Raw genomic sequence first — 25810 nt, 5'->3', positions numbered from 1 at the left:
TGTGGAGGGAGAGGAAGTAATATGTCGCCCAATATGTCATTAGCTGTCTGGAGGTAGAGGGGTGTTAATCTTTTGTCCAGTCTGTCATTAACTGTCTTGGAGAGGAGGTGGGTAATTTGTTGCCCTATCTGTTATTAACTATCGGGGGGCACTTTGCGATAAACAAGTGACTTTTGGGCTGCAGTTTGGGCACTCGGTCCCCAAAAGGTTCGCCATCACTGCTCTAGTAGAATGAGCTCTTATGGGTGCAGTCAACTTTTTTCCCTGATGTGAATAGGCAAGCTCTATGACCTGTCTGATCCACCTTGCTATAGTTGTCTTGGGAGCTTGCTTTCCTTTATTTGCTTCTGAAAAAAAGAACAAGTAAGGCCTCAGACTTTCTCCAGTCCTTGGTGCGATGTAGATATTGTAACAAACATCTTCTATCATCTAAACAATGCAGCCAAGATTCTTTCTCATTAGTTGGATTATTGCAGATGGAAGGTAAAATGATTTCCTGTAAACTGTGGAAATTAGAAACCACTTTTGGAAGAAACGATATGTCCATTTTAAGTGTAACCCTGTCATCAGAGATTATACAGTAAGGTTCTTTACATGAAAAAGGTGTGAAGTTCACAAACTCGCCTGGCTGAAGTGATAGCTAATAAAAAAGTAGTTTTTAAGGATAACAGTTTTTCAGAAATAATCTCTATAGGTTCAAATGGAGCTTCACATAATGCCTGTAGCACTGTATTGAAATCCCAAGATGGAATTTTTGACCGGATGACCGGTTTCAGTCTTTTTAAGGCTCTGAAAAATATGATAAAATCTTTTTCAGCTAACCTTTTCTCGAGAAATAAACGGAGAGCCGAAGTATGAACTTTAAGAGTACTTGTACTGAGTCCCTTTTGATATCCGCTTTGAAGAAATTCAAGCATTGAAAGAGAACAATGAATGTCACAGGAATTGCTCAAGCACCAATCAGTACAAATGTTCCAGATTTTGGAATACATTTGTCTAGTAACCTTCTTCCTACATTGTATAAGAGTCTCTGAAAGTCTACTTGAAAAACCTTTCCTCTTCAACAATCTCCATTCAGGTTCCAAGCTGAAGGAGGTTTGGATTTGGATGCACTACTAGACCTTGGGTTTACAGATCCAGACAAAGTGGAAGCATAATTGGCTCTGCTACAGCTAAATTTCGTAGAAGTGAAAACCAAGGCCTTTTGGGCCAGAATGGAGCTGTTAGTAAGCCCTGAGCCTTGTCCCTCCTAATCTTGGCCGGGACTTGAGGAATCAGATTCAGGGGAGGAAATAGATAGATGTGAAGAGCACTCCAGTCTATTGTGAAGGCATCCACTGCCCAAGGTTTCTCCTGAGGACAAAGGGAGCAAAATTGAAGACATTTTGTATTGTTTTTGTGAGAAAAAAGATCCACCTGTGGGGGATCCCATACTGTTATGATCTGCTGAAATACTTCCTTGTTTAGAGACCACTCGTCCTGATGAATCTGAGCTCTGCTGAGATAATCGGCCAGCAGGTTCAGGGATCCCTTGAGATGTACAGCCTTTAATGCTTTCAGATTCATTCCTGCCAAGGTTAGAATCTTTGCTGTTTGAGCCCACATGGATGCACTTCTCGTTCCCCCCTGACGGTTCAAATAGGCCACCACTGTACTGTTGTCTGTGCGGATGAGAACACTGCAATGAATAATTTGTTGAGTAAAAAACTGAAGAGCTTCCCAAACTGCCTGTAATTCTCTGCAGTTTGATGACCTTACTCATTTGCCTGGACCATTGTCCTTGTGCTGGAATCTTGTCCAGATGTGCTCCCCATCCCCAAGAGCTTGCTTGCGTCTGCTGTAATTATCTTTTGAGGATGATAATCCCACAAACTACCTTCCAGTAGATGTCTTTTGTCTAACCACCAGTCTAGAGACTGTTTTATGCTCCATGGCATTAAAAACTTTTTTTCCAGAGAAGACAAATGTCTGTCCCAACTTTTTAGTATCCAATTTTAAAGAATCCTTGAGTAAAACTGTCCCCACTGAATTGCTGGAAATGAAGTTAGAGTTCCTAGCAGTTTCATAGCGTCTCTTAGGTAAACAGTCTGATTTATGAAAGAAAAGGATACATGTGGTTATTGATGCACACTTTCTTTCAGGAAAGAAAGTGTGCATCAAGAAAGATAGACTGCGCAGGGTGCAAAGAAGACTTTTTCCAATTCATCAGCCAACCAAGGGATTAAAGAAATTCTAAAGAGACCGCCACCTGGGAAGAAACTGAATGGAGAGAGGAACCCCAGATAAGCAGATCATCTAGATATGCCAAAATTTTAACAGATCTTAGTCTTAAGACTGATACGATTTCTGCCATAACTTTAGTGAACAGCCATGGAGCAGAAGACAACCCAAAGGGAAAAGCATTAAATTGATAGTGCCTTAACTCCCCCTGAATATGTACAGCAAACCTTAGAAACTGTTGAGAGATCAGGTGAATTGGAATATGTAAGTAGGCATCTTTTAGATCTAACGATGTTAGATAGCAGTCTTTCTCTAGGAGGTTGATCACCATGGAGATGTCCATTCTGAATTTTCGATATCTTACCAATTTGTTTAATCTTTTTAGATTGAGAATTAACCTGTAGCCCCCTTGTGGCTTCTTGACTAGAAACACTGGAGAATAATGTCCCAGAAACATCTGACATTTATGCACCTGTCTTACTACTTTCTTTTGAAGTAGTGAAGTAGGGACATGATTTATTGTTCTAAGGCCAGAACCTGAACTGGAGCTCTTTGGGGGGGGGGGGGGGGGGGAGGAGGGGAGGAGGAAGACAACAAATTGGGATGGAGGATGATTTGTGAACACGATTCTGTAACCCTCCAGAATACATTTTTAATAACCACTGTTTTGAAAGATGCTTTGCCAATTTTTGAAAAAGTGGGACAGTCTCCCTCCCACTGGAATCCTGACGTCATTGCTTGGATGACCGATTTGCTGCAGAAAACTGAAAGTTAGACGTCGATTTCTGCTGTCGCTTGGGTACCTATCTCCTTTTTTGACCAACCTTTGCATCTGGCTCAGCTTTACCCGACTCACAAAAGGGTCGCTTATATCTAAAGAAAAACAAAAAAGTTTGCTTTCTTAAAACAGAAAGAATTTGCGATAATTCAGGTTGGAGTGAGCTTGAGATGTCTCCCAGTGCATTACTGCTGAATATATGCAAATTAACCATTGTTACCCTTAGAAGCTAAACACACCTCCAAAACCTTTGGAATGCAATGATGTGTCAGCTTGTTAATTTGTACAGAGCCATAATAATCCAACATGCATACAGACTGTTTCGGATTGTTTGATCCTCATCAGTGCATGGCATGGATTAATTTGGCTCTATGGAGTAGGGCTTGTAACACCGAGACAGACTAACCAGCAAGCTCATGGTGAACCAGAACTCATTGGAGTGTGCGAGGGGCTACAATGGTCCTAAAAGCCCCCTTATATCTAAAGGTTCTCTTACTTACTGGAAAGTTCTTCTTGTTATCAGAGGAACAATCTATAGTTTCAGTAAGCTTGGAACCGAAGAGTAAATCCCCTTCACAAGGAACACCACAGAAGAGGTATCTCCCTGCCAGGTTTTAACTCAGATACCCCACCTAAGCTGTATTCACCAGAGCTGTTGTAGGGTCTTTAAGATTCCCGAAATCTTCAAATTGTAAGTCTGACTTGTAAGTCTGACTTCCTGGAAACCTTATGCTGGGGATACACGGTACGTTTCTGTACCGTGTATCGACCAGCTGATCCGGCCAGCTGATAATATTCAGCTGGCCCAATCATGCCGCTCGACCCGCGCCCGCTCGATTCCCGCAGGCGGACAATGGCAGGGAATCAAGCGGTGATAAGGAAGCGGGGACGAGCGGCAATCGATCCGCGAGCACGAGCGGGGATGCGCCGGCATTGAGCCGCTGGCTCGATCCGGCGCATAAAACGTGCAGTGTATGCCCGGCATTAGAAATAGCATGATCTAACTTCGAAGAGATAACCCAAAACCTTTGATACTCTGGTTTAAATGGATAACGTTTGTTTAAAGATTTTCAGCCAGAAAGTCCGCCTTTCTGGAAGCTCCCATTCCTTCTTTATCATACATTTAAGACTGTCATGAACAGGGATAAAAGAGTAGGACAGTTCTGACAAACGCTCATAAATTTGATCAAGAGGAGTCAAAGTTTGACTTCTTAAAAACTACCGACCAAAGTGATCCCCCTCCATATAGTAAAAAATGGGAGCTTAAAAACTTCCTTGGGAGAAAAATGGCCTACAATTTGGTCCGCTATATGGATAGGCTCGGATTCAGATCTACAATGGATGCAATATAGGGTGGCTGACACCGGAAAATTCAATTCAGCGTCAGGTGACACATGCTGGAGATGTGGGCGGACAGGGGGGTCAGAAACCCACATGTGGTGGAGTTGCCCATCAGTGCCATCTTTGTGGAATGAACTTATAGATTTTGTCAAACAGACAATAGATAGTAATTTCAACCTGTCAATAATCAACGCTATATTTGGTATAACTGATCAGGAGGAAAATAGAGAAAGTGCTTTTCTCAAAGAGGTGGTTACCCTTTATATGAGGAAGGTAATTGCTAGAAACTGGAAGGGTCTGGTTCGTCCCTATTTCTCAGAATGGCTTAGGGAAATGGAAATCAATTATAAAAGATCAAATATCTACACACCAGAAACAAGCCCAATACAACAAAGTATAATTAAAGAAATATGGGGTAACATGGAGGAGAATCTTCCATTCTACAGATATATAGGGTAAGGCAAAGTGCTATAGCATAGGTAGGGAGAGATGGAGGACAAGCGTTCAGTATTCCATTGGAGTGATGGTCCAGTGATGGACTTAATCCAGCCTGGAAGGATGTGACTGAAGTGTGTCATTTGGGTGATGTATGGAAGTTGTATGGGGGCAGAGTGGGGTTGGGGGTGGGGAAATAGGGGAGGTAACGGGTTATTTGCACCTCCTAAATTTGAAAAGGTACTATTTCAGAGATCATACCATCTTTTGGATATCTATTTGGCTCATTCATAGCCTTGATTATTAAAAAGATGTATTTTTCTCCATTTTTTTCCAAGCAATGATGCAAACAGTGCCTGACTAAAGGCAAATGCCTTATGCCAATCAGGATATAACCCGGTGCGGAGGCTGAGCTTGAAGGAAAAAAGACAAGTGAGGATGCACACCTCCAAATTTATGGGTTCAATAGTAATTAAAATGATTCTGGGTGCTGCATCATAAATAACAATGAACCATATATACACAATAAGATACGCACACCATGCAATTTTGGTTGCAAAAAGGGAGTATATTGTACAAAAGATATAACACGGACTACACAATCAGTCAGGTGGACTATACAATCAAAATGGTGTATAAAATACAATATAGGGTACATAAATACAGCAATGTCCACATTTAAATACAGACATATGCAAAAATCAGGAAAAAAAAAAACTGAACCAATATGCCTATAGAGATGCAGCATGTATGGGCAATCTGAGTAAAATATCCATCTGTGGGCACATTGCATGTAAAAAGTCCTTAGGAAAATCAAATGAACTATCTGATATGTTTCATACCGATTGCAACACAGCGTGGTGAAGGGGCAAACCTCGCCAAGTATTACCCAGACAGACGGCGTCATTTTGAACAACAGAGTGTTCTTTCTCAATGGGTGCAAGCAGATGCAGCAAACTGAAGCAGTGATGGCGGGGGAGATATCTATGCTCTAGATCAGGGGTCTGCAACCTTTAAGACATAAAGAGCCACTTGGACCCGTTTCCGAAAAGAGAAAAAAAACTGGGAGCCGCAAAACCATTATAAAACAAATTGTTAGCAAATATGACCCCCATATGCACAAATCGTTAGCAGATATGACCCCCATATGCACAAATCGTTAGCAGATATGACCCCCATATGCACAAATCGTTAGCAGATATGACCCCCATATGCACAAATCGTTAGCAGATATGACCCCCATATGCACAAATCGTTAGCAGATATGACCCCCATATGCACAAATCGTTAGCAGATATGACCCCATATGCACAAATCGTTATCAGATATGACCCCCATATGCACAAATCGTTCGCAGATATGACCCCCATATGCACAAATCGTTAGCAGATATGACCCCATATGCACAAATCGTTATCAGATATGACCCCCATATGCACAAATCGTTAGCAGATATGACCCCCATATGCACAAATCGTTAGCAGATATGACCCCCATATGCACAAATTGTTAGCAAATATGACCCCCATATGCACAAATCGTTAGCAGATATGACCCCCATATGCACAAATCGTTAGCAGATATGACCCCCATATGCACAAATCGTTAGCAGATATGACCCCCATATGCACAAATCGTTAGCAGATATGACCCCATATGCACAAATCGTTATCAGATATGACCCCCATATGCACAAATCGTTCGCAGATATGACCCCCATATGCACAATCCTTCAGCAGATATGACCCCCATATGCACAAATCGTTAGCAGATATGACCCCCATATGCACAAATCGTTAGCAGATATGAACCCCATATGCACAATCCTTCAGCAGATATGACCCCCATATGCACAAATCGTTAGCAGATATGACCCCCATATGCACAAATCGTTAGCAGATATGACCCCCATATGCACAAATCGTTAGCAGATATGACCCCCATATGCACAAATTGTTAGCAGATATGACCCCCATATGCACAATCCTTCAGCAGATCTGACCCCCATATGCACAATCCTTCAGCAGATCTGACCCCCATATGCACAAATCGTTAGCAGATATGAACCCCATATGCACAATCCTTCAGCAGATATGACCCCCATATGCACAAATTGTTAGCAGATAGGACCCCCATATGCACAATCCTTCAGCAGATCTGACCCCCATATGCACAATCCATCAGCAGATCTGACCCCAAAATGCACAATCATTCAGCAGATCTGAAAAGAAACTCACCTAGTCAGAAGACCTCCTGTCACGATCTCCTCCTGTCCCGACCTCCGGTCCCGACCTTGTGGCGCGCAACTCCCATGATCCTCTTCCTACGTCACGTCCTGCCTGCATTACACTGCAGGGCTACCGGAAAATGGCCGCCCGAAGCCCTGCACTGCACTGGTCCGGCGGCCTCTCTGATAGGCTGCCGGCCAGCGACAGCACACGTCACACGCGCGCCGCAGCCACTGACAATGGAGCCGCCTAGGAGCCGCGGTCGAAGGTGAAAAAGAGCCGCATGCGGCTCCGGAGCCGCGGGTTGCAGACCCCTGCTCTAGATGCTGTGACCGCACAAGCCACAGAGAGGAGGCGGTTGGGAGCATGGGCTCTGATGCATACTGGACCAATTGCACAGGTGCTGAATATTAGAAGGAAACTAAAAGCAGTTGTACCGGACCAAAGTTCCCAACGGGTCAGGGCTTAGTGTGGAGCTTTTTACAATCAAAGATACGCAATAGCATAATAACCTTTAAAACAAAAGCATTTCTTTGTTACAGTTGATACAAATCCTGCAATAAATATGGTGTCTACTTCCTGCTTTCATGGAAGCAGACATAGTTAACATCATGTGTTTACAAATTAGCTGCTCTGCTGTGGCAGAGGAGCTTCATGAGCTAACACAGCTGAGAGATCAAATTACGCTAGTAATCAGTGACAGATGAGGGGGACTTAGACAGGCTAAACTCTTAATTTATACAAGGTGCATTTTCTGTAATATATACAGGTTTCCTTTCTGTCCTGTGCACGAGTTGAGGTCCATTTTAACCACTTATGCTTCCTGGACATAAGTTTCACATCCAAATGTGTTACACTGTTGGTTCCTGGACGTGTAACTTACGCCCAACACTAAAATTCGCTGCCGCAATCGTGCACCCATCGCTCATGCACTAATCACATTCTGAATTATTGCTGCTAGCAGTAGTCCTTCACATAAAGTTACATTTATTTTTTTTTATTTAGAGAGTTTTTTTAACCCCTACCAAACTAATTACCCCCTTGTGTCACTTATACTTGGCCTTTAGATTTGTAGACACCCGTAATGGCTGCCGTCCATAGCAATCGGATGCGATCACTATGGCGACAGCTCGGGGAACAAACGCTGTATAGATGCATTTAAATGCTGTTGCCTAATAATGCATCTATATAGTACTGGGGTCCCTATACTGTGAGCCCTAGTGATCGCCTGCAATTGCTACAGACACACAGGCTGGCAATAACGGCTAGTGATTAAATATGGCATGTATGGTGGCATTTTAAATGAGCCAAATGTATTTTGAGGCGTTTTAAAACTGTGGCACTTGTCATGTAAAAGTTAGGAAGGGGGACACATAAAAAAGTGTAATTTTTGCGTTTACGCCTAATTTTTTGTGATAAATTGTCTGTAAAATTAAATGATACTTGAAAAAAAAATATTACCCCAAGAAAGCCTAGAATGTTCAGAAAAAAAACTATATGTATCACTGCAATGACATAGGTAATAAGTTACTGCTGCATCAAAAGAGACGCCGCTAAATATGCCAAACTTGTCATGAACCTTAAAAGAGAACTCAAGGTGGGTTTGTGAAAGCATAATAGGACATAGAGGCATCTTCTGTATATAATGACATACTTGTGTGTGGTTGTATTGTGCCTCCAGCCCTCCCCCCACTCTGCTGTCCCCCATAAAAAAAAAACAAAAAAAAACAGCACCAGGCTAGTGCCACGCAAATTGTCGCTAGCCTGCCATTTACCTTAGCCTGTCAGTCACCGCCGCTCCCCCACCTCCTGTATAGCACGGCTCCCTACCTGTGTCCCTTCCCTCCCCACCCCCGTAAGCCGATTGGAGGAAGGCTCCTATCTGCCTGGCTAAAATCACAGGAGGAAACAGTTTTACTGCTTGAAAAGCCGTTAGCAGCCTGCAGTACAGTCTAATAATTTTAGACAAGCAGACAGCAGCTGTCCGTCGGAAGAGCTGTCACATTTACTCTGCGGTGAATGTGTAAACAGCAGGGCGATTTATTTTTTTAACTAATTCCCTATCCTTCACTATCCTTTCTACTAGCATTCTTTACAGAATAAAATCTATTTTAATTTTTTAGAAATGTTGCGTTAGTGGTCCTTAAAGGCGAGAAGATTGGCATTATGACTCACTTCCTAGTTTGATTGCTACCACACATCTATCAGATATTGATTATAGTATAACGTCAATCGGACTTAGTTCAATCAGTGTATGGCCACCTTAGTGGTAAGAAAATCAGTATTGTCTACTTTTCACTAACTACACTGGTTTCAACAGCATGAAAAGCTGAACATAACAAGAATACAGATAATATACTTGTACATTCATATAGCTTACCCAACAGGTTGGGCAACATTACTGAACCTTTACTTGGCATACAAACTTCTTTCCTGTAAAAGGCTCAGTGTAATACCAAACTTTGTAGATGAAAAGTGAATGTTATGCTTTTAGCTAAATGTAAACAAATACTATCCTGTAAGATAAGTAGCTGTACAGTTAAATAACTTCTGTGAGTGATCACTGAAATTTTATTCAGCTACACAAAAAACTAAAAAATAAAATGACTAGCAATCAATTGTTTTCTTCTACTAATTGCAAAATAGCATTCATTACATATTTCAGCTTTTTCCAAACAATTAACATACAAGCTGCAATTATTTTATGATGACTTCTACACATTGGCATCCACTGAAAGTATTTTGGATATAACATTTTATGAAACCAAGAGATGCAATTTGGGGATTTATAGTTCTCTACCACCTTGTCCGACTGGGAGCTGGTAAAGCTGAGGAAATCCACCTGCTGGCCAAGCAGCAGTAATCAGGTGTTGCTGCTCATAGTGAAGACTTGCTGCAGGTTTCTATCGGGTGTGATAACACAGGGTTTCTGCTGCTTGGCCAGCAGATGGATTTCCTCAGTTTTTCCACCTCCCAGTCAGACACTGCTCTACCATGTAGCTTGTGCCAAATATTTGAATTGTGGGCTGCTAGATTATTAATGCCCAATACACCCTTGGGCCCAGGCCCCACTAGGAGTGCTTTCTAAGCGCCAGTGATTTGAAAAGCTCTTGCTAAAGCAATGCTACGGGAGATTTAAAGGAAAGGTCCAAGCACAAAAAAAAAAAAAAAGAAACCAAAATCCACTTACCTGGGGCTCCCTCCAGCCCCTGGCTGCCGTCCTGTGCCCTCGCCGCAGCACAGGCGCAGTACAGACCTGATGACGTCATCCGGACCATGTGACCCGCGCCGTGGAGCGCACAGGAAGCCGACCTGGAGAGGGTCGGCTTCTGCAGGGGAGGACACCGGGAGCCACTTGAGCTGCGGCGAGGGCACAGGATGGCAGCCAGGGGTTGGAGGAAACCCCAGGTAACTGGATTTTTTTTTTCCTGAATTACATCCTTCAGGTGGGATCACACCCTTAGCATTACATTAGCAAAAGCTTTTCAAATCACAAGCGCTCTGAAAGGCTTAGAAAAGAGCTGCTAGAGGGTACCAGGCCTTAGTGAATGATCCTTCTGGAGGATCAACTCTGTCGAACACTGCCCAAAAACATTTTTTTTTTTGTTTAATCACGCACTGTGCCCCTCCATTCACCCTTCTGCCATGGGCAGATATTTCATGACGCTGCCTGAACAGCATGCATCAGGCAGAGTCTTCGCCCTTTACCTTATGGAGCCGGGCAGCCCCCTCCTCTGCCACAGTATTGGATCCCCCTCGCTAGACCTCAGATCAGCGGTGACCCACAGGCCACAGTGAAGCTACCTTCTAACATATACTGGGGGAAACTATACTAGGCTATCTATAGTGGGTGCATCTTTACCTGACTAACCTATACTGGGGGCAACTACGCCTGGCTACCTATACTGGGCACAACTACACCTATACTTACTGTAGTTACATCGTTTGGTTGAAAAAAAAAAAAACACATCTGTCCATTAAGTCCAACCAGAAACACAAAATAAAAACAAAACCATCCTGAACCTGCACATATCCCAGTTCGATCCAGGGAAAGGCCAAAAACCTTACAAGGCCTGGGCCAATTAGCCTTAAAGGGAAAAACAGATGGCAGTCAAATAAAACCCTGAATTAACCCTCCCGGGAATTACCTAGTAATTACAGCTGTGAATGCCCATGGATAGGCAAAAAGGGATGATCTCTCTATTATATAATACTATAATTTTGACTCCCCTGGACTCCTTCCATCACCATGCGTATTTGGACAAGTCAGAAAGCGCTCTGCCTGTCTCTATCCCTATAGCTAAATGGCAGAAGATCTGGGAAAATGCCCCCACCTCGATTAGCATTATAATAAAAGAGAATATATACAAGCTATTGTTCCGATGGTATTGTACTCCTGAAATCCTTCACAGTTTTTACCCTTCAGTGCCTACTACCTGTTAGAATGGCTATGGTCAGAAGAGTACGTTAATACATGTTTTTTGAACCTGCCCAAAGTGGAGCGATTTTTGGAATGCTGTTAAGGATTTGGTTTGCCAAGCTATTTGCAAGGAAGTCCCCTTGGATAGTGTGTCTGCCCATCCACAAGACACGTATTGCCACACAGAAATTAGCCAATGTTATTTTGGTGGCAGCTAGATTAGCAAGACTCTACCAGACTATGGATGGGGGACTGCTAAAATTGAGTTTATAAAAAAATATGGATTACTTGAATTTTTGAATACTGTAGGTAGTGAGGCATCTGACTTTACCTTAAAACCATTTATACCTAATGCTAATCTAGGCACTTACACCATCTTTTGCAGTTTGGGATGTGTTGTGAATTCTGCTTAGTGGTAAGGGCCATGGCAAGAAACAATATGGAAAAAGCCACAAAATCATGTCTGCAATTCAGGCCTGGCATTTGGAAGAGGAAAAAAAATCAGAAAGGGTTCTTGACCCTCAAACATGGTCTTAAAATGTTTTTTCTCTTAGTATATTATGAACCTGACATACTTGCTCAAGTTTTTACGTATGAATGTGGCCTTCAAATGTAAGTTAGTGAATTTGATATGACAAACCATTGATTGTTAAGCCATTGAAGGGTTCTTGAATTGGGACATGCATTGGTTGCTGACTTATATCATCCTCTTCATATTCTTCATCATCCCATGGTGATGATCCAGTAGAACCTGTTACATTAAAAGAAAGGATTAGATATGCAGCGGTAAGAGAATAGGAAAAATTGTATTGTAGTCTAGGGCCAATTTAGGAGAAAGACAATTCACTTATCTGTATGTTTTGGGAGAGCATACAAATTCCATGGAGATAGTGCCCTGCCTAGGATTCAAACCGTTAACCCAGCACTGCAAGGCGAGGAGAGTGCTATCCACTATGCCACCGTGCTGTTTTGTGTCTTGTCTACCACACTATCCTATATGCTGGAGAAGATCTTTCTACCCCATAAGACAGACCAAGTCAAGCTAAACAGATCATAAGAGAAACAATTAGAGATATTTGGTAATTGGATTATGTTAAGGATTCTCAACTACTAGCTAATTTGTGTATATTCTTTAAAGGGAATATCTAATGAGAAAAATAGAGGCTGTCTAATTTTCCCCTTTTTAAAATATCCCAGTTTCACTAGTGTCTGAATATGCAACCAGAGAAGAATAGAGAACACTTATTTATTTAAAGTATTTATATAGCGCCGACATATTACACAGCGCTGTACAGAGTATATTGTATTGCCACTAACTATCCCTCAGAGGAGCTCACAATCTAGTCCCTACCATAGTCATATGTCTATGTATCATGTAGTGCATGCATCATAGTCTAGGGCCAATTTAGGGGGAAGCCAATTAACTTATCTGTATGTTTTTGGAATGTGGGAGGAAACCGGGGTGCCCGGAGGAAACCCACGCAGACACGGGAAGAACATACTAACTCCTTGCAGATGTTGATGACCTGGCTGGTATTCGAACCGGGAACCCAGCGTTGCAAGGCGAGAGCGCTAACCACTATGCCGCTTGATCTGTATTCTTATTCTACATCAGTAACACAAAGTATTATATACAGCTTGTGTATGGGCAAGTAGTTTTTTTTTGTTTTTTTTTTAAAACAGGATAACTAAGGCAGCCTATGTGTCGATGCGAGTTTCCTTTAACCACCCTGGCGTTCTGATTAAATCGCCAGGGTGGCTGCGGGAGGGTTTTTTTTAAATAAAAAAAAAACTATTTCATGCAGCCAACTGAAAGTTGGCTGCATGAAAGCCCACTAGAGGGCGCTCCGGAGGCGATCTTCCGATCGCCTCCGGCGCCCAGAATAAACAAGGAAGGCCGCAATGAGCGGCCTTCCTTGTTTTGCTTACATCGTCGCCATAGCGACGAGCGGAGTGACGTCATCGACGTCAGCCGACGTCCTGACGTCAGCCGCCTCCGATCCAGCCCTTAGCGCTGGCCGGAACTTTTTGTTCCGGCTACGCTGGGCTCAGGCGGCTGGGGGGACCCTCTTTCGCCGCTGCTCGCGGCGGATCGCCGCAGAGCGGCGGCGATCAGGCAGCACACGCGACTGGCAAAGTGCCGGCTGCGTGTGCTGCTTTTTATTTCATCAAAATCGGCCCAGCAGGGCCTGAGCGGCAGCCTCTGGCGGTGTTGGACGAGCTGAGCTCGTCCAGACCGCTCAGCAGGTTAAGCATCACCACATAATTGCTTTTAGACTATGCTGGTTACAATGCAGTAAATTAAGATAATTTTTAAGGAAGGACTTGCCTTGAATAACTACACTTTAGAACTGAGCACCTGGAATTTTTTTTTTTTTTATGAACCCCTCTATAAGGGAGATTTGTGATGAAGAATTCTGTTGGGGGGCGGGGATTGGGGTGAGCCTCACTACTCACCTACGGGGTGCTGCTGCTCTCCATGGATGGACCACATCTACCGCTTTTGCAATTCCTGGCAGTGTCTTGTGTGCACCGTAATGCATGCTGGGAGATGATGTCCGTGGATGCAAGTATAGATGTTCTTGCATTCATGGACTACATCTCCCAGCATGCATTGTGGCGGTTCGCACGAAAGACACTGCCAGGAACTACATAATTAGGCAGATGTAGATCATCCAAAAGAAGATGGTACATCCTGTATGGGCAGGGGGTCAGAGGAGAAGCTCCCTGTAAGTAGTGACGCTAACCCAACCCACACTTTCCCCCAGCACACTGAATGAATAACCTCTCTTAAAGTGAACCTAAAGTCAAATGAAAAAAATGAGATTTACTCACCTGGGGCTTCCCTCAGCCCCCTGCAGCCGATCGGTGCCCTTGCAGCCCCGCTCAGATGCTACTCTGCACCCGCCGGCGAACACTTCCGGTTTGACCGTCACCGGCCGACAGGCATGGGAACGCGAGCGATTCTTCGTGTTCCCAGCCTGTATATTGCCTGGCCGCAATAGCAGCATAGGGGGAGATATACAGGCTGGGAACGCGAAGAATCACTCGCGTTCCCATGCCTGTCGGCCGGTGACGGCCAAACCGGATGTGTTCGCCGGCGGGTGCAGGAGCATCTGAGCGGGGCTGCGAGGGCACCGATCGGCTGAAGGGCTGAGGGAAGCCCCAGGTGAGTAAATCTCGTTTTTTTCATTTGACTTTAGGTTCACTTTAAGTGGAGGTTAATTTAAAAACATTTACACTGCATTTGGAAAGCGTTCAGAGCGCATTACTTTTTCCACATTTTGTTATGTTACAGCCTTATTCTAAAATGGATTCAATTCCCTTCTTTCCTCAGAATTCTTCACACAATGCCACATAATGACAAGATGAAAAAGTTTACTTGGGGTTTTGGCAAATTTATTGAAAATTAAAAAAAAAAAAAAAAAAAAAAAAAAAAAAGAGAGATAAATCACAAGTACATAAGTATTCATAGCCTTAGCTCAATACTTTGTTAATGCACCTTTGGAAGCAATTAACTCCCTTAACCCCTTCCACTCGTATGTCCTGCATAATGGAAAAACCCAATGCGCTCGTAATCTCTGCAGCGGCGGTTTGCAGCGTATCGGGACTGCCGCAAACCGCCGATCACTGTGCGCATATTTGTGGGCATGTAATACTACATGCCCACACTGTCCGTGCCTCCCAGCCTCATACCTCTTTTCCTCCATCAGCCCTAGAAGGTAGTGCCATTTAGATTTAAATGTCACTTCCGTTTCTTTCCTGTTTTTTTTTTTTTTTTTTTTTTTTTTTGCAGAATGGAATCTGCAGAAACGAATCAGCAGCTATTTTTTATTTAAAAAAAAAAAATCAATAAAAAAAAAATCATTGCAGATTAAATTTTATTTATCATGCAGATTGCCTGCAAAGTTATAAAGATAATGAATGGCATCCTATGGGATTGACTGGGGGAAGGTGTAAATAGTAGCCAGTATTTTATTGCTAATCTGCCCAATCGAAATACCAACAATTGCATTGTGTGTAGGGACAGTAAGACCCTGGGTGGCGGGCATAAAACCACTTATTATTGTGAAACTTACTCACGCAGGCTCGGATTACACCTAGGAAACTGTTTTTCAATTTACCATACCTTGGCTTTGTCCTCTGCTACCACCCAATAGAAGATGCCAAACTGTCCAAATAAGGTATCAAATTAAACGTTATAATGCGTTCTTTAAAATAAGATATACCATGTTACGGTGTTATGTTCCATGTTAAAATGAGAGAGAGAAAGAGAAAGAGAGAGGAAGAGAATTTCTTTAAAAAAAACAAAACTCAGAGCAGAAACGACTTCCTTTAGGAAAGAACTCCGAGTGGAAAGGGTTAAGTCTTTTTGAATATGATGCCACAAGTTTGGCACACCTATTTATGGCCAGTTTTGCACATTCTTTTTTGCAGCAGCTCTCAAACTCCATCAGGTTGGATGGGAAGTGTCGGCGCACAGCCATTTTAGGATCTACACAGAGATGTTCAATCAGATTCAAGTCTAAGCTCTGGCTGGGCCATTGAAGGAAATTCTCAGTATTGCCAGAAGAAAGCAATTACTGCACCAATATCACAAAATGGCTTAGAAAGTCATCAAAACTCAAAAAATATCTGGAGAGATGAGCCCAAAACGTGAGACTTTATGGGCACAATCATAGATGCTGTATTTGAAGTAGAGTCAACAAGGCCTATGATAAAATGAACACTATCCCTAATATAAAGCATTGTGTGTTGGGAAGCTGTAGTGGTACAGGGAATTTGACAAGGATGTTGATGGCAAGATGAATGCAGCAGGTTATCAGAGAATACTGGAAGTCAATTTTCACTAATCAGCTTGGAACTTTTTACTCTCACCTGGGTTAATGATGGAGCCTTGGGACTGAGGTATGTCACAGACCTCATATATTTTAATGGGGTTCATTGGAACTTCTTTGGTTCCATCATACATCAGCTTGAATTCCCGACTCTTATTAAGTGCACAACGCAGCTGGGCTTTCCACTTTGCTGGATCAGGATCATCAGCTCCTTCTTGATATTTCCCAGTCTCTACAGCCCAGGCCTGTGGAAGACAAAAAAAAATAAAAACCCCTCTAGATTTTTCAAAGTGCTTAAAAAGTTTAAAACACTGGGCAACTTTTAAAAAGTCCAAATACACACATTTTCTCCCCAGGTGGTTATTTTAGGCAGGTGGGATAATGCCATACTTGGGAAGTTGAATAGCAGGTGTAGTCAACAGTGGGCAATACTACAGTGGGTTGCAAAAGTTTTCGGCCCCCTTGAACTTTTCCACATTTTGTCACATTACTGCCACAAACATGAATCAATTTTATTGGAATTCCACATGAAAGACCAACACAAAGTGGTGTACACATGAGAAGTGGAACGAAAATCATGCATGATTCCAAACATTATTTACACATAAATAACTGCAAAGTGGTGTGTGCATAATTATTCGGCCCCCTTCAATCTGAGTGCAGTCAGTTGCCTATAGACATTGCCTGATAAGTGCTAATGACTAAATAGAGTGCACCTGTGTGTAATCTAATGTCAGTACAAATACAGCTGCTCTGTGAGGGCTTCAGAGGTTGTCTAAGAGAATATTGGGAGCAACAACACCGTGAAGTCCAAAGAGCACACAAGACAGGTTAGGGATCAAGTTATTGAGAAATTTAAAGCAGGCTTAGGCTACAAAAAGAATTCCAAAGCCTTGAACATCCCACGGAGCACTGTTCAAGCGATCATTCAGAAATGGAACGAGTATGGCACAACTGTAAACCTACCAAGACAAGGCCATCCACCTAAACTCACAGGCCGAACAAGGAGAGCGCTGATCAGAAATGCAGTCAAGAGGCCCATGGTGACTCTGGACGAGCTGCAGAGATCTACAGCTCAGGTGGGAGACTCTGTCCATAGGACAACTATTAGTCATGCACTGTACAAAGTTGGCCTTTATGGAAGAGTGGCAAGAAGAAAGGCATTGTTAACAGAAAGCATAAGAAGTCCCGTTTGCAGTTTGCCATAAGCCATGTGGGGGACACAGCAACCATGTGGAAGAAGGTGCTCTGGTCAGATGAGACCAAAATGGAACTTTTTGGCCAAAATGCAAAACGCTATGTGTGGTGGAAAACTAACACTGCACATCACTCTGAACACACCATCCCCACTGTCAAATATGGTGGTGGCAGCATCATGCTCGGGGGGTGCATCTCTTCAGCAGGGACAGGGAAGCTGGTCAGAGTTGATGGGAAGATGGATGGAGCCAAATACAGGGCAAACTTGGAAGAAAACCTCTTGTAGACTGCAAAAGACTTGAGACTGGGGCTGAGGTTCACCTTTCAGCAGGACAATGACCCTAAACATAAAGCTAGGGCAACAATGGAATGGTTTAAAACAAAACATATCTATGTGTTAGAATGGCCCAGTCAAAGTCCAGATCTAAATCCAATCGAGAATCTGTGGCAAGATCTGAAAACTGCTGTTCACAAACGCTGTCCATCTAATCTGAGTGAGCTGGAGCTGTTTTCCAAAGAAGAATGGGCAAGGATTTCAGTCTCTAGATGTGCAAAGCTGGTAGAGACATACCCTAAAAGACTGGCAGCTGTAATTGCAGCAAAAGGGGGTTCTACAAAGTATTGACTCAGGGGGCCGAATAATTACGCACACCCCACTTTGCAGTTATTTGTAAAAAAAAATTGATGCATGTTTGTGGCAGTAATGTGACAAAATGTGGAAAACTTCAAGGGGGCCGAATACTTTTGCAACCCACTGTATATGCTACATTTCAGTGATCTGATTTGTGTGCTACATCTCTCCCCCATACTCTGCTAAAGTTTTTTTTTTTTTACTGCTCTGAAAAGTATGCCCCAACTTCCACTGTATTGTAACCTAGTCCCAGCAACCCCAAAACTCTGCCAGCTTTCTAGTCTTCTAGTAGTGTGTTGGCTAAGTTTTGATGATCCCCTACTTTCCCACCACCTCCTGATAATGTGTCTTCATCTTTTTAGTGCTTAGTAAGCATAAACAGAGGTTTTTTTTTTACTTCCTGTGACTGCTGACAGATTGCACTTAGATAACTGGGTGGTGAGAACACGCTTAGAAGGATTCTTTAGCAGCTGAAAAACTGCAGCCAGTACTAACAGAAGTGAAGTAGTAATTTCAGGTCTACATAGTTATTTGGGTTGGAAAAAAAGACATACGTCCATCGAGTTCAACCAGACAATAAAGTACAACACCAGCGTGCTCCCTCACATATCCCTGTTGATCCAGAGAAAGGCGAAAAACCCTTACAAGTTATGGTCCAATTAGCCCCAAAAGGGAAAAAAATTCTTCCCAACTCCAGATGGCATTAAGATAAAATCCCTGGATCAACACCACTGGGCATTACCTAGTAATTATAGCCATGGATCTCTTTCAATGCAAGGAAAGCATCTAAGCCCCCTTTAAATGCAGATATAGAATTTGCTATAACCACTTCCAGTGGCAATGCATTCCACATCTTAATCACTCTTACTGTAAAGAACCCTTTCCTAAATAAATGGCTAAAACGTTTTTCCTCCATGCGCAGATCATGTCCTCTAGTCCTCTGTGAAGGCCTAGGGATGAAAAGCTCATCCGCCAAGCTTTTATATTGCCCTCTGATATATTTATAAATGTTACCTTAGATCCCCTCTAAGGCATCTTTTCTCTAGACTAAATAAACCCAGGTTATCTAACCTTTCTTGGTAAGTGAATCCTTCCATCCCTCATATCAATTTAGTTGCTTGTCTCTGCACCTGTTCTAAAACTGCAATATCTTTCCTGTAATGTGGTGCCCAGAACTGAATTCCATAATTCAGATTTGGCCTTACTAGAGAGTTAAACGGGCAATATTATGCTAGCATCTCGAGTTTTTATGTCCCTTTTAATGCATCCCAAAATTTTATTTGCTTTAGCTGCAGTGGCTTGGCATGGAGTACGATTATTTAATTTGTTGTCGAGGAGTACTCCTAAGTCCTTCTCCATGTCCCCATCTGTATCCCGTTTATTTTGTATGGTGCTAGACCATTGGGGTACAGCCAAAATGCATGACTTTACATTTTTCGACATTGAACATTTGCCATTTATGTGCCCATATAGCCATCCTATCCAGATCCTGTTGCAATATGTCACTATCTTCCTGAGAGTTGAGGATTCTGCACAATTTTGGATCATCTGCAAAAATTGCAACATTGCTTTCTACTGCACCTAATAAATCAATAAATTAAAGAGCACTGGACCCAGTACCCATTTTGAATATGATTCATTGCCAACAACTTTTTGTTTTTTGTCCATTAACCAGTTCCCTATCCATGCACAGAGTCTCTTCCCCAGTCCTTGCATCCTTAAACTTTTGCACCAGACTTTTGTGGGGAACAGTGTCGAAGGCCTTTGCAAAGTCCAAGTATATCACATCTACAGCATATCCAATGTCCACATTAGCGTTCACTACCTCATAAAAGTTGAGCATGTTAGTCAAACAGGACCTGTCTCTAGTAAACCCATGTGGATGCTGAAAAGTAAGATTAATTTTCTACTATAAAGTCTTGTGTAGTATCTCTTAGTAACCCCTCAAATAGTTTGCATACAACTGATGTTAAGCTTACAGGTCTATAATTTCTATATTTTTACAACCACATTTTCAAATTTTAGTTACATGAAATGGGCTAATTGAAGTTTTACCAACCTCCTTACTCTTTACACTGCCCCCACCCCACTCTCCACCCCCCCCCCCCCCCCCCCAGAATTTTAGGCTCCCCAGTAGACAGTCCCTTCCCCAGGCCATAGTCAGATTTTCCCCCTTGTAGGCAGCTCCCTCCCCAGGCCATAGTCAGATTTTTTCATAGATGTGATCATAGCTGATAGAGATATGTTCACAAGTGACTTTCCTTAGTGGTATGGAACGATTAAATACAATCTTTTCTTTCAATCCGAATGATCTTAAATGATCTTAGCAAAAATATGATTGATCGCTAAAAATTGCGCAGTCCGCTCCGGCCCACGTGGCGGTGATTGACAGCGCCGCTCGCGCAGGCGCAGTACAGAGCGACCTGGAGGTCGCTCTGACGTCATCGCTGGGGAACGGGACGGAGCTCCGGCGAACGGCTGCACGCAGAGGTGCGGCGAGGGAGGTCCTGGGAGCTTGGGGCTGGAGGAAGCCCCCGGAAAGTAGCCTTTATTTTCTTTATAATGCCCGGATAACTCCTTTAAGCTTCTGAATATTCCAGTTCAATAGTGTCAAATTCCTCCAATAGTGTAATGCCTGGAAAACATCTTGCAATTTCCCATCAGATTTTAGGACGAATCGATCATTTCCAACAAGTCTGATATGATTGATTTGACTAGAAAATTGACGGGAAATTGCATTGTGTGTACCAGGTATTACACCACTGGAGGCTTTTAGAGGTTATCTTTGCTGTTTGGATGTTGGGAGAATCAGCTTGCAAATTGTGAAGAGGATTCATGCTGTGAAGGTCCCCAATAACATCTTAGGCAGAGAGGTGGGGTAGTAGTGTTCCAAAGTGCATGATGACCTACCTATAGGTCCTTTGATCTGGGGAGACTGTTACATTGGGTGTGGTGGCGATTGATCTATCATCGTGCAAAGCTGCTAGAGAAGATTACTGTATACAGTGGAGGAAATAATTATTTGACCCCTCACTGATTTTGTAAGTTTGTCCAATGACAAAGAAATGAAAAGTCTCAGAACAGTATCATTTCAATGGTAGGTTTATTTTAACAGTGGCAGATAGCACATCAAAAGGAAAATCGAAAAAATAACCTTAAATAAAAGATAGCAACTGATTTGCATTGCATTGAGTGAAATACGTTTTTGAACCCTCTAACAATAAAAGACTTAATACTTAGTGGAAAAACCCTTGTTTGCAAGCACAGAGGTCAAACGTTTCTTGTAATTGATGACCAAGTTTGCACACATTTTAGGAGGAATGTTGGTCCACTCCTCTTTGCAGATCATCTCTAAATCCCTAAGGTTTCGAGGCTGTCTCTGTGCAACTCTGAGCTTGAGCTCCCTCCATAGGTTTTCTATTGGATTAAGGTCCGGAGACTGACTAGGCCACTCCATGACCTTAATGTGCTTCTTCTTGAGCCACTCCTTTGTTGCCTTTGCTGTATGTTTTGGGTCATTGTCGTGCTGGAACATCCATCCACGACCCATTTTCAGTTTCCTGGCAGAGGGAAGGAGGTTGTCGTTCAGGATTTCACGATACATTTTTCCCGTTAATGCGATTAAGTTGTCCTGTGCCCTTAGCAGAAAAACACCCCCAAAGCAAAATGTTTCCACCCTCATGCTTGACGGTGGGGACGGTGTTTTGAGGGTCATAGGCAGCATTTTTCTTCCTCCAAACACAGCGAGTTGAGTTAATGCCAAAGAGCTCTATTTTGGTCTCATCAGACCACAGCACCTTCTCCCAGTCACTCACAGAATCATTCAGGTGTTCATTGGCAAACTTCAGACGGGCCTGCGCATGTGCCTTCTTGAGCAGGGGGACCTTGCGAGCCCTGCAGGATTTTAATCCATTGCGGTTTAATGTGTTTCCAATGGTTTTCTTGGTGACTGTGGTCCCTGCTAATTTGAGGTCATTCACTAACTCCTCCCGTGTAGTTCTAGGATGCTTTTTCACCTTTCTCAGAACCATTGACACCCCATGAGGTGAGATCTTGCGTGGAGCCCCAGAGCGAGGTCGATTGATGGTCATTTTGTGCTCCTTCCATTTTCGAACAATCGCACCAACAGTTGTCACCTTCTCTCCCAGCTTCTTGCTAATGGTTTTGTAGCCCATTCCAGCCTTGTGCAGGTCTACAATTTTGTCTCTGACATCCTTGGACAGCTCTTTGGTCTTTCCCATGTTGGAGAGTTTGGAGTCTGCTTGATTGATTGATTCTGTGGACAGGTGTCTTTTATACAGGTGACTAGTTAAGACAGGTGTCCTTAATGAGGGTGACTAATTGAGTAGAAGTGTCTAACCACTCTGTGGGAGCCAGAACTCTTAATGGTTGGTAGGGGTTCAAAAACTTATTTCACTCAATGAAATGCAAATCAGTTGCTATCTTTTATTTAAGGTTATTTTTTAGATTTTCCTTTTGATGTGCTATCTGCCACTGTTAAAATAAACCTACCATTGAAATGATACTGTTCTGAGACTTTTCATTTCTTTGTCATTGGACAAACTTACAAAATCAGTGAGGGGTCAAATAATTATTTCCTCCACTGTATATACTCACGTATAAAACCCGCATACAAGCCGAGGTACCTACTTTTGCTTTAGAAACCAGGAAAGTGTGATTGACTCATATATAAGCCCCCTCCCCAGTATAAATAGTCAGATGTGTCCCAAGTATGAGGCATCCCCATACCCAGTATAAATAACCAGCTGTTCCTCCAGTATGACACAGCCTCCTTCCCTGCAGCCAGATGTTGTTAGGCAGCCCCCTCTCCAAAGCCAGATGTGCCCCCAGTAGGCAGCCCCACTGCCCATAGCCAAAGTTATTCCCAGTAGGCAGCCACCTCCCCATGCCATAGTCAGATGTGCCCCCAGTAGGCAGTCCCCCCTCATGCCATAGTCAGATGCGCCCCCACTAGGCAGCCTCCCTCCCCAGGCCATAGTCAGATGAGTGGTATTTGTGTGTATTGTGAAACATTTTTATATGAAAATTAAGTTGTTTATTTTTTGTTAATACTATATTTATATTTACAAACTCTTATTTGTAAAAATAATAATAATATACCCTCATGACATACATATTAAAAAGTAGAGTCCCCAAGGTAATTATGCATATATATTTTTATTTTTTTAAATGCCGTCACTGTGGCTTTTTTTTTTTTGCTTTTTTTAAACTATGAAGTTTTAAATCAGGATGATACCATTTATTGGCTAACTACAAATGAATAAGAATGAACAAGCTTTCGGCCTTGCAGCCTTCGTCAGGTTTACATCCTGTTAGTTTGCAAGCTGGTGGTACAGACAGCTTATATACATGCAACATCAAAAGGGAAAACAGATATTTTTTTAAGCATAAATACATCATGAAGATGCCTTAATACAAACAGACCATCTAAATGGGGTAAGATAAGGATCCTTGTTTACTTTATTGCTCACAGACCTGGCATTAGGATTGACCCAGAGGTATCGTAAATTCTTAGTTCACAAGTTCAGCTAGGGTGGCTGAGACAGTTCATATATCATCAATCTCATACCAATATAGAAAGTTGTTGTCCTTATTCAAACCCTTCTGCACAGCTTTGAAACAATTTACAAATTCTGCCTCTGCTATTAATCGGTCACTTGACGCCCTGAAGCCGCCCCCCAGGGCAGTGACACGAAGATCACCCATGCTGTGTCCGTTGGACCGAAAGTGTGCAGCAACTGGGAGTCCAGATCTGGTATCATTAATAGTGTGCCTGTGTTCATTCATACGTTTGCGCAGAGTTTGTCCAGTTTCTCCCACGTACATAACATTGGGGCATTTAGCACACATGATCAGATACACCAGATTGGTGGACCCACAAGAAAATTTACCTTGTACTCTGTACTCCTGTTGTGAACCTGGTATCGTTACCCTGTCAGTGGAGTAAATGTGTCTGCAGGTCCCACATATTTCCCGTCGGCAGGGTGATTTTTAAACTATGAGTAACTATGAAGTAGGGGCAGAAAGGGTTAATAACTATAGGGAGTGAATTTTGTCTTTTTACTTTAATTTTACTTTTTGTTCACTAGATATCCCCACACTTTATCCTGTGTACATAGAACAGAACACAGCAAGTGAGTGTGTGTTTTTACTTTCATTTTAATGAATTATAACTGGCTTCTTGCTGATCATTTATTCACAGGCACTTAAAACAGCTTTGGGTACATGTTTGCATTCACCGATCAGTGCTTGGCAGAACGGTGACGGGCAAACGTGTGCTCCACGCAAAATCAAGAAGTGCATATAGATCTGCTGCTGATCCTGAAGTAAGGTTTCCAACATGTCCGATCTGATTTCCGATTGATTTCCAAGCATTTTCCGATCTATTTCCTATTGAAGTGAATGGAAATCAGATCGGATATGTTGGAAATAATCGATCTGACAGAAAAAAAATCTCATAGTGTGTACCTAGCATTATGTCTGGTACACACCATGCAATTTCCAGTCAGATCGATCAGTCGAATTGATAATTCCCAAAAAGTGTCATTCTGATTTCCAATCATTTTTCTAACTGATTTTTGTACAGAAGTGATCGGAAAATTGTTCAGAAATGAGATCGGACCTATAGGAAATTATTTATTCAACTTATCTGCCAGGAAATAGCATGGTGTGTGCCATGCATTAACTTCCTGCACATTCCTGGGAGCCCAGAAAGGGTTAATCTTTAGTTTTTACATATTACCACCGAATAATGGTACACCTAGACACAGCTCAGACAGCTCACAGCCCTGATTTAGGGCTGAGACACACCAGAAAAGCTCCCCAAACGCTAGAGGTTTCAAAAGCTCTTCCCAATGTAATGCTGTGTTTTTTTTTTTTTTTACAAATCCTCATCGCTCCAGTGTGCATAGACACATAGGATAACATTAGCAGGAGGTTTTAGGCAGGGAACACACTTGCAGGGCCGTTTTCCCCTGCGTTTCCCAGGTTTCCGTCGGGTTTTGCGGTCGCGTCTAACGCGTGCGTTTTTCCGCGTGCGTTTCTGCGTTTGCATGGCATGTAGTGTCATGCAATGTGCGGAAAAAAGCAGAAAACTGTGCGGCTACAAAACGCGGAAAAAAACGCGAACGCAAACGCACACAAACGCATGCGGCGCAGCGTTTCCCGAGCTAGGCTATTATTTTCAATAGCCTCTAAAATCGTGCGCGTTTTGCCGTTCGCGGCAAAACGCGCAGAAACGCATGTAGTGTGTTCCCTGCCTAAAAGACTCAAAACGCTCAGAAAAACTCCTCTGGTGTGCACCAGGCCTTACACTTGTTGATAACAGCTAATTAGACAAGCTGCTCATTAACACATACAGGCCCGTATGCAATTCACTATTTCTCCTGAGTTTTCACCTAGGTGATATTTTCACACCTTGTTAAAAAAATGCCGGTACTTATCCGTTAGCCGGGCGCATCCGGCAGGTGGCGCTAATTACTATTCCCTCTCCAGGCCGACATGGATAGTAGGGAAAGATGTAACTCTGGTGGAGTTTTGTCGCCACCTAGAGGATGCGCCCGGCTAACGGATAAGTACCAAAATGCCTTTTAAGCCACCAGCAAGCAAGAAAATACTCAAAATAATTTTGATAGTATTTGTTCACCTGTTTTTTGTACTTTTTAAATTGCAGAGTGCTGAAAAGTTATTTTAAAAAGAAAA

General features: G+C 42.8%; 1 protein-coding gene across 3 annotated transcripts in view; it reads right to left on the bottom strand.

Moving 5' to 3' along the window:
- Positions 1-25810, bottom strand: part of IRF6 (interferon regulatory factor 6) — a 106243-nt gene that overhangs the window by 34983 nt on the left and 45450 nt on the right. For all 3 annotated transcript variants that reach the window (XM_068269755.1, XM_068269754.1, XM_068269756.1), the window contains 2 exons: positions 16301-16505; positions 12063-12173 (listed from right to left, as the gene is read on the bottom strand). In XM_068269755.1, coding sequence (XP_068125856.1) covers positions 12063-12173; positions 16301-16505 — 316 coding nt within the window. The remainder of the gene's footprint in view (positions 1-12062; positions 12174-16300; positions 16506-25810) is intronic.

This window comes from Hyperolius riggenbachi, chromosome 2 (genome assembly GCF_040937935.1).
Source record: "Hyperolius riggenbachi isolate aHypRig1 chromosome 2, aHypRig1.pri, whole genome shotgun sequence".
Classification (NCBI taxonomy): Eukaryota; Metazoa; Chordata; class Amphibia; order Anura; family Hyperoliidae; genus Hyperolius; species Hyperolius riggenbachi.
Note: the sequence above shows the minus strand (reverse complement) of the source record. Positions and strands in the feature narration are given on the sequence as shown.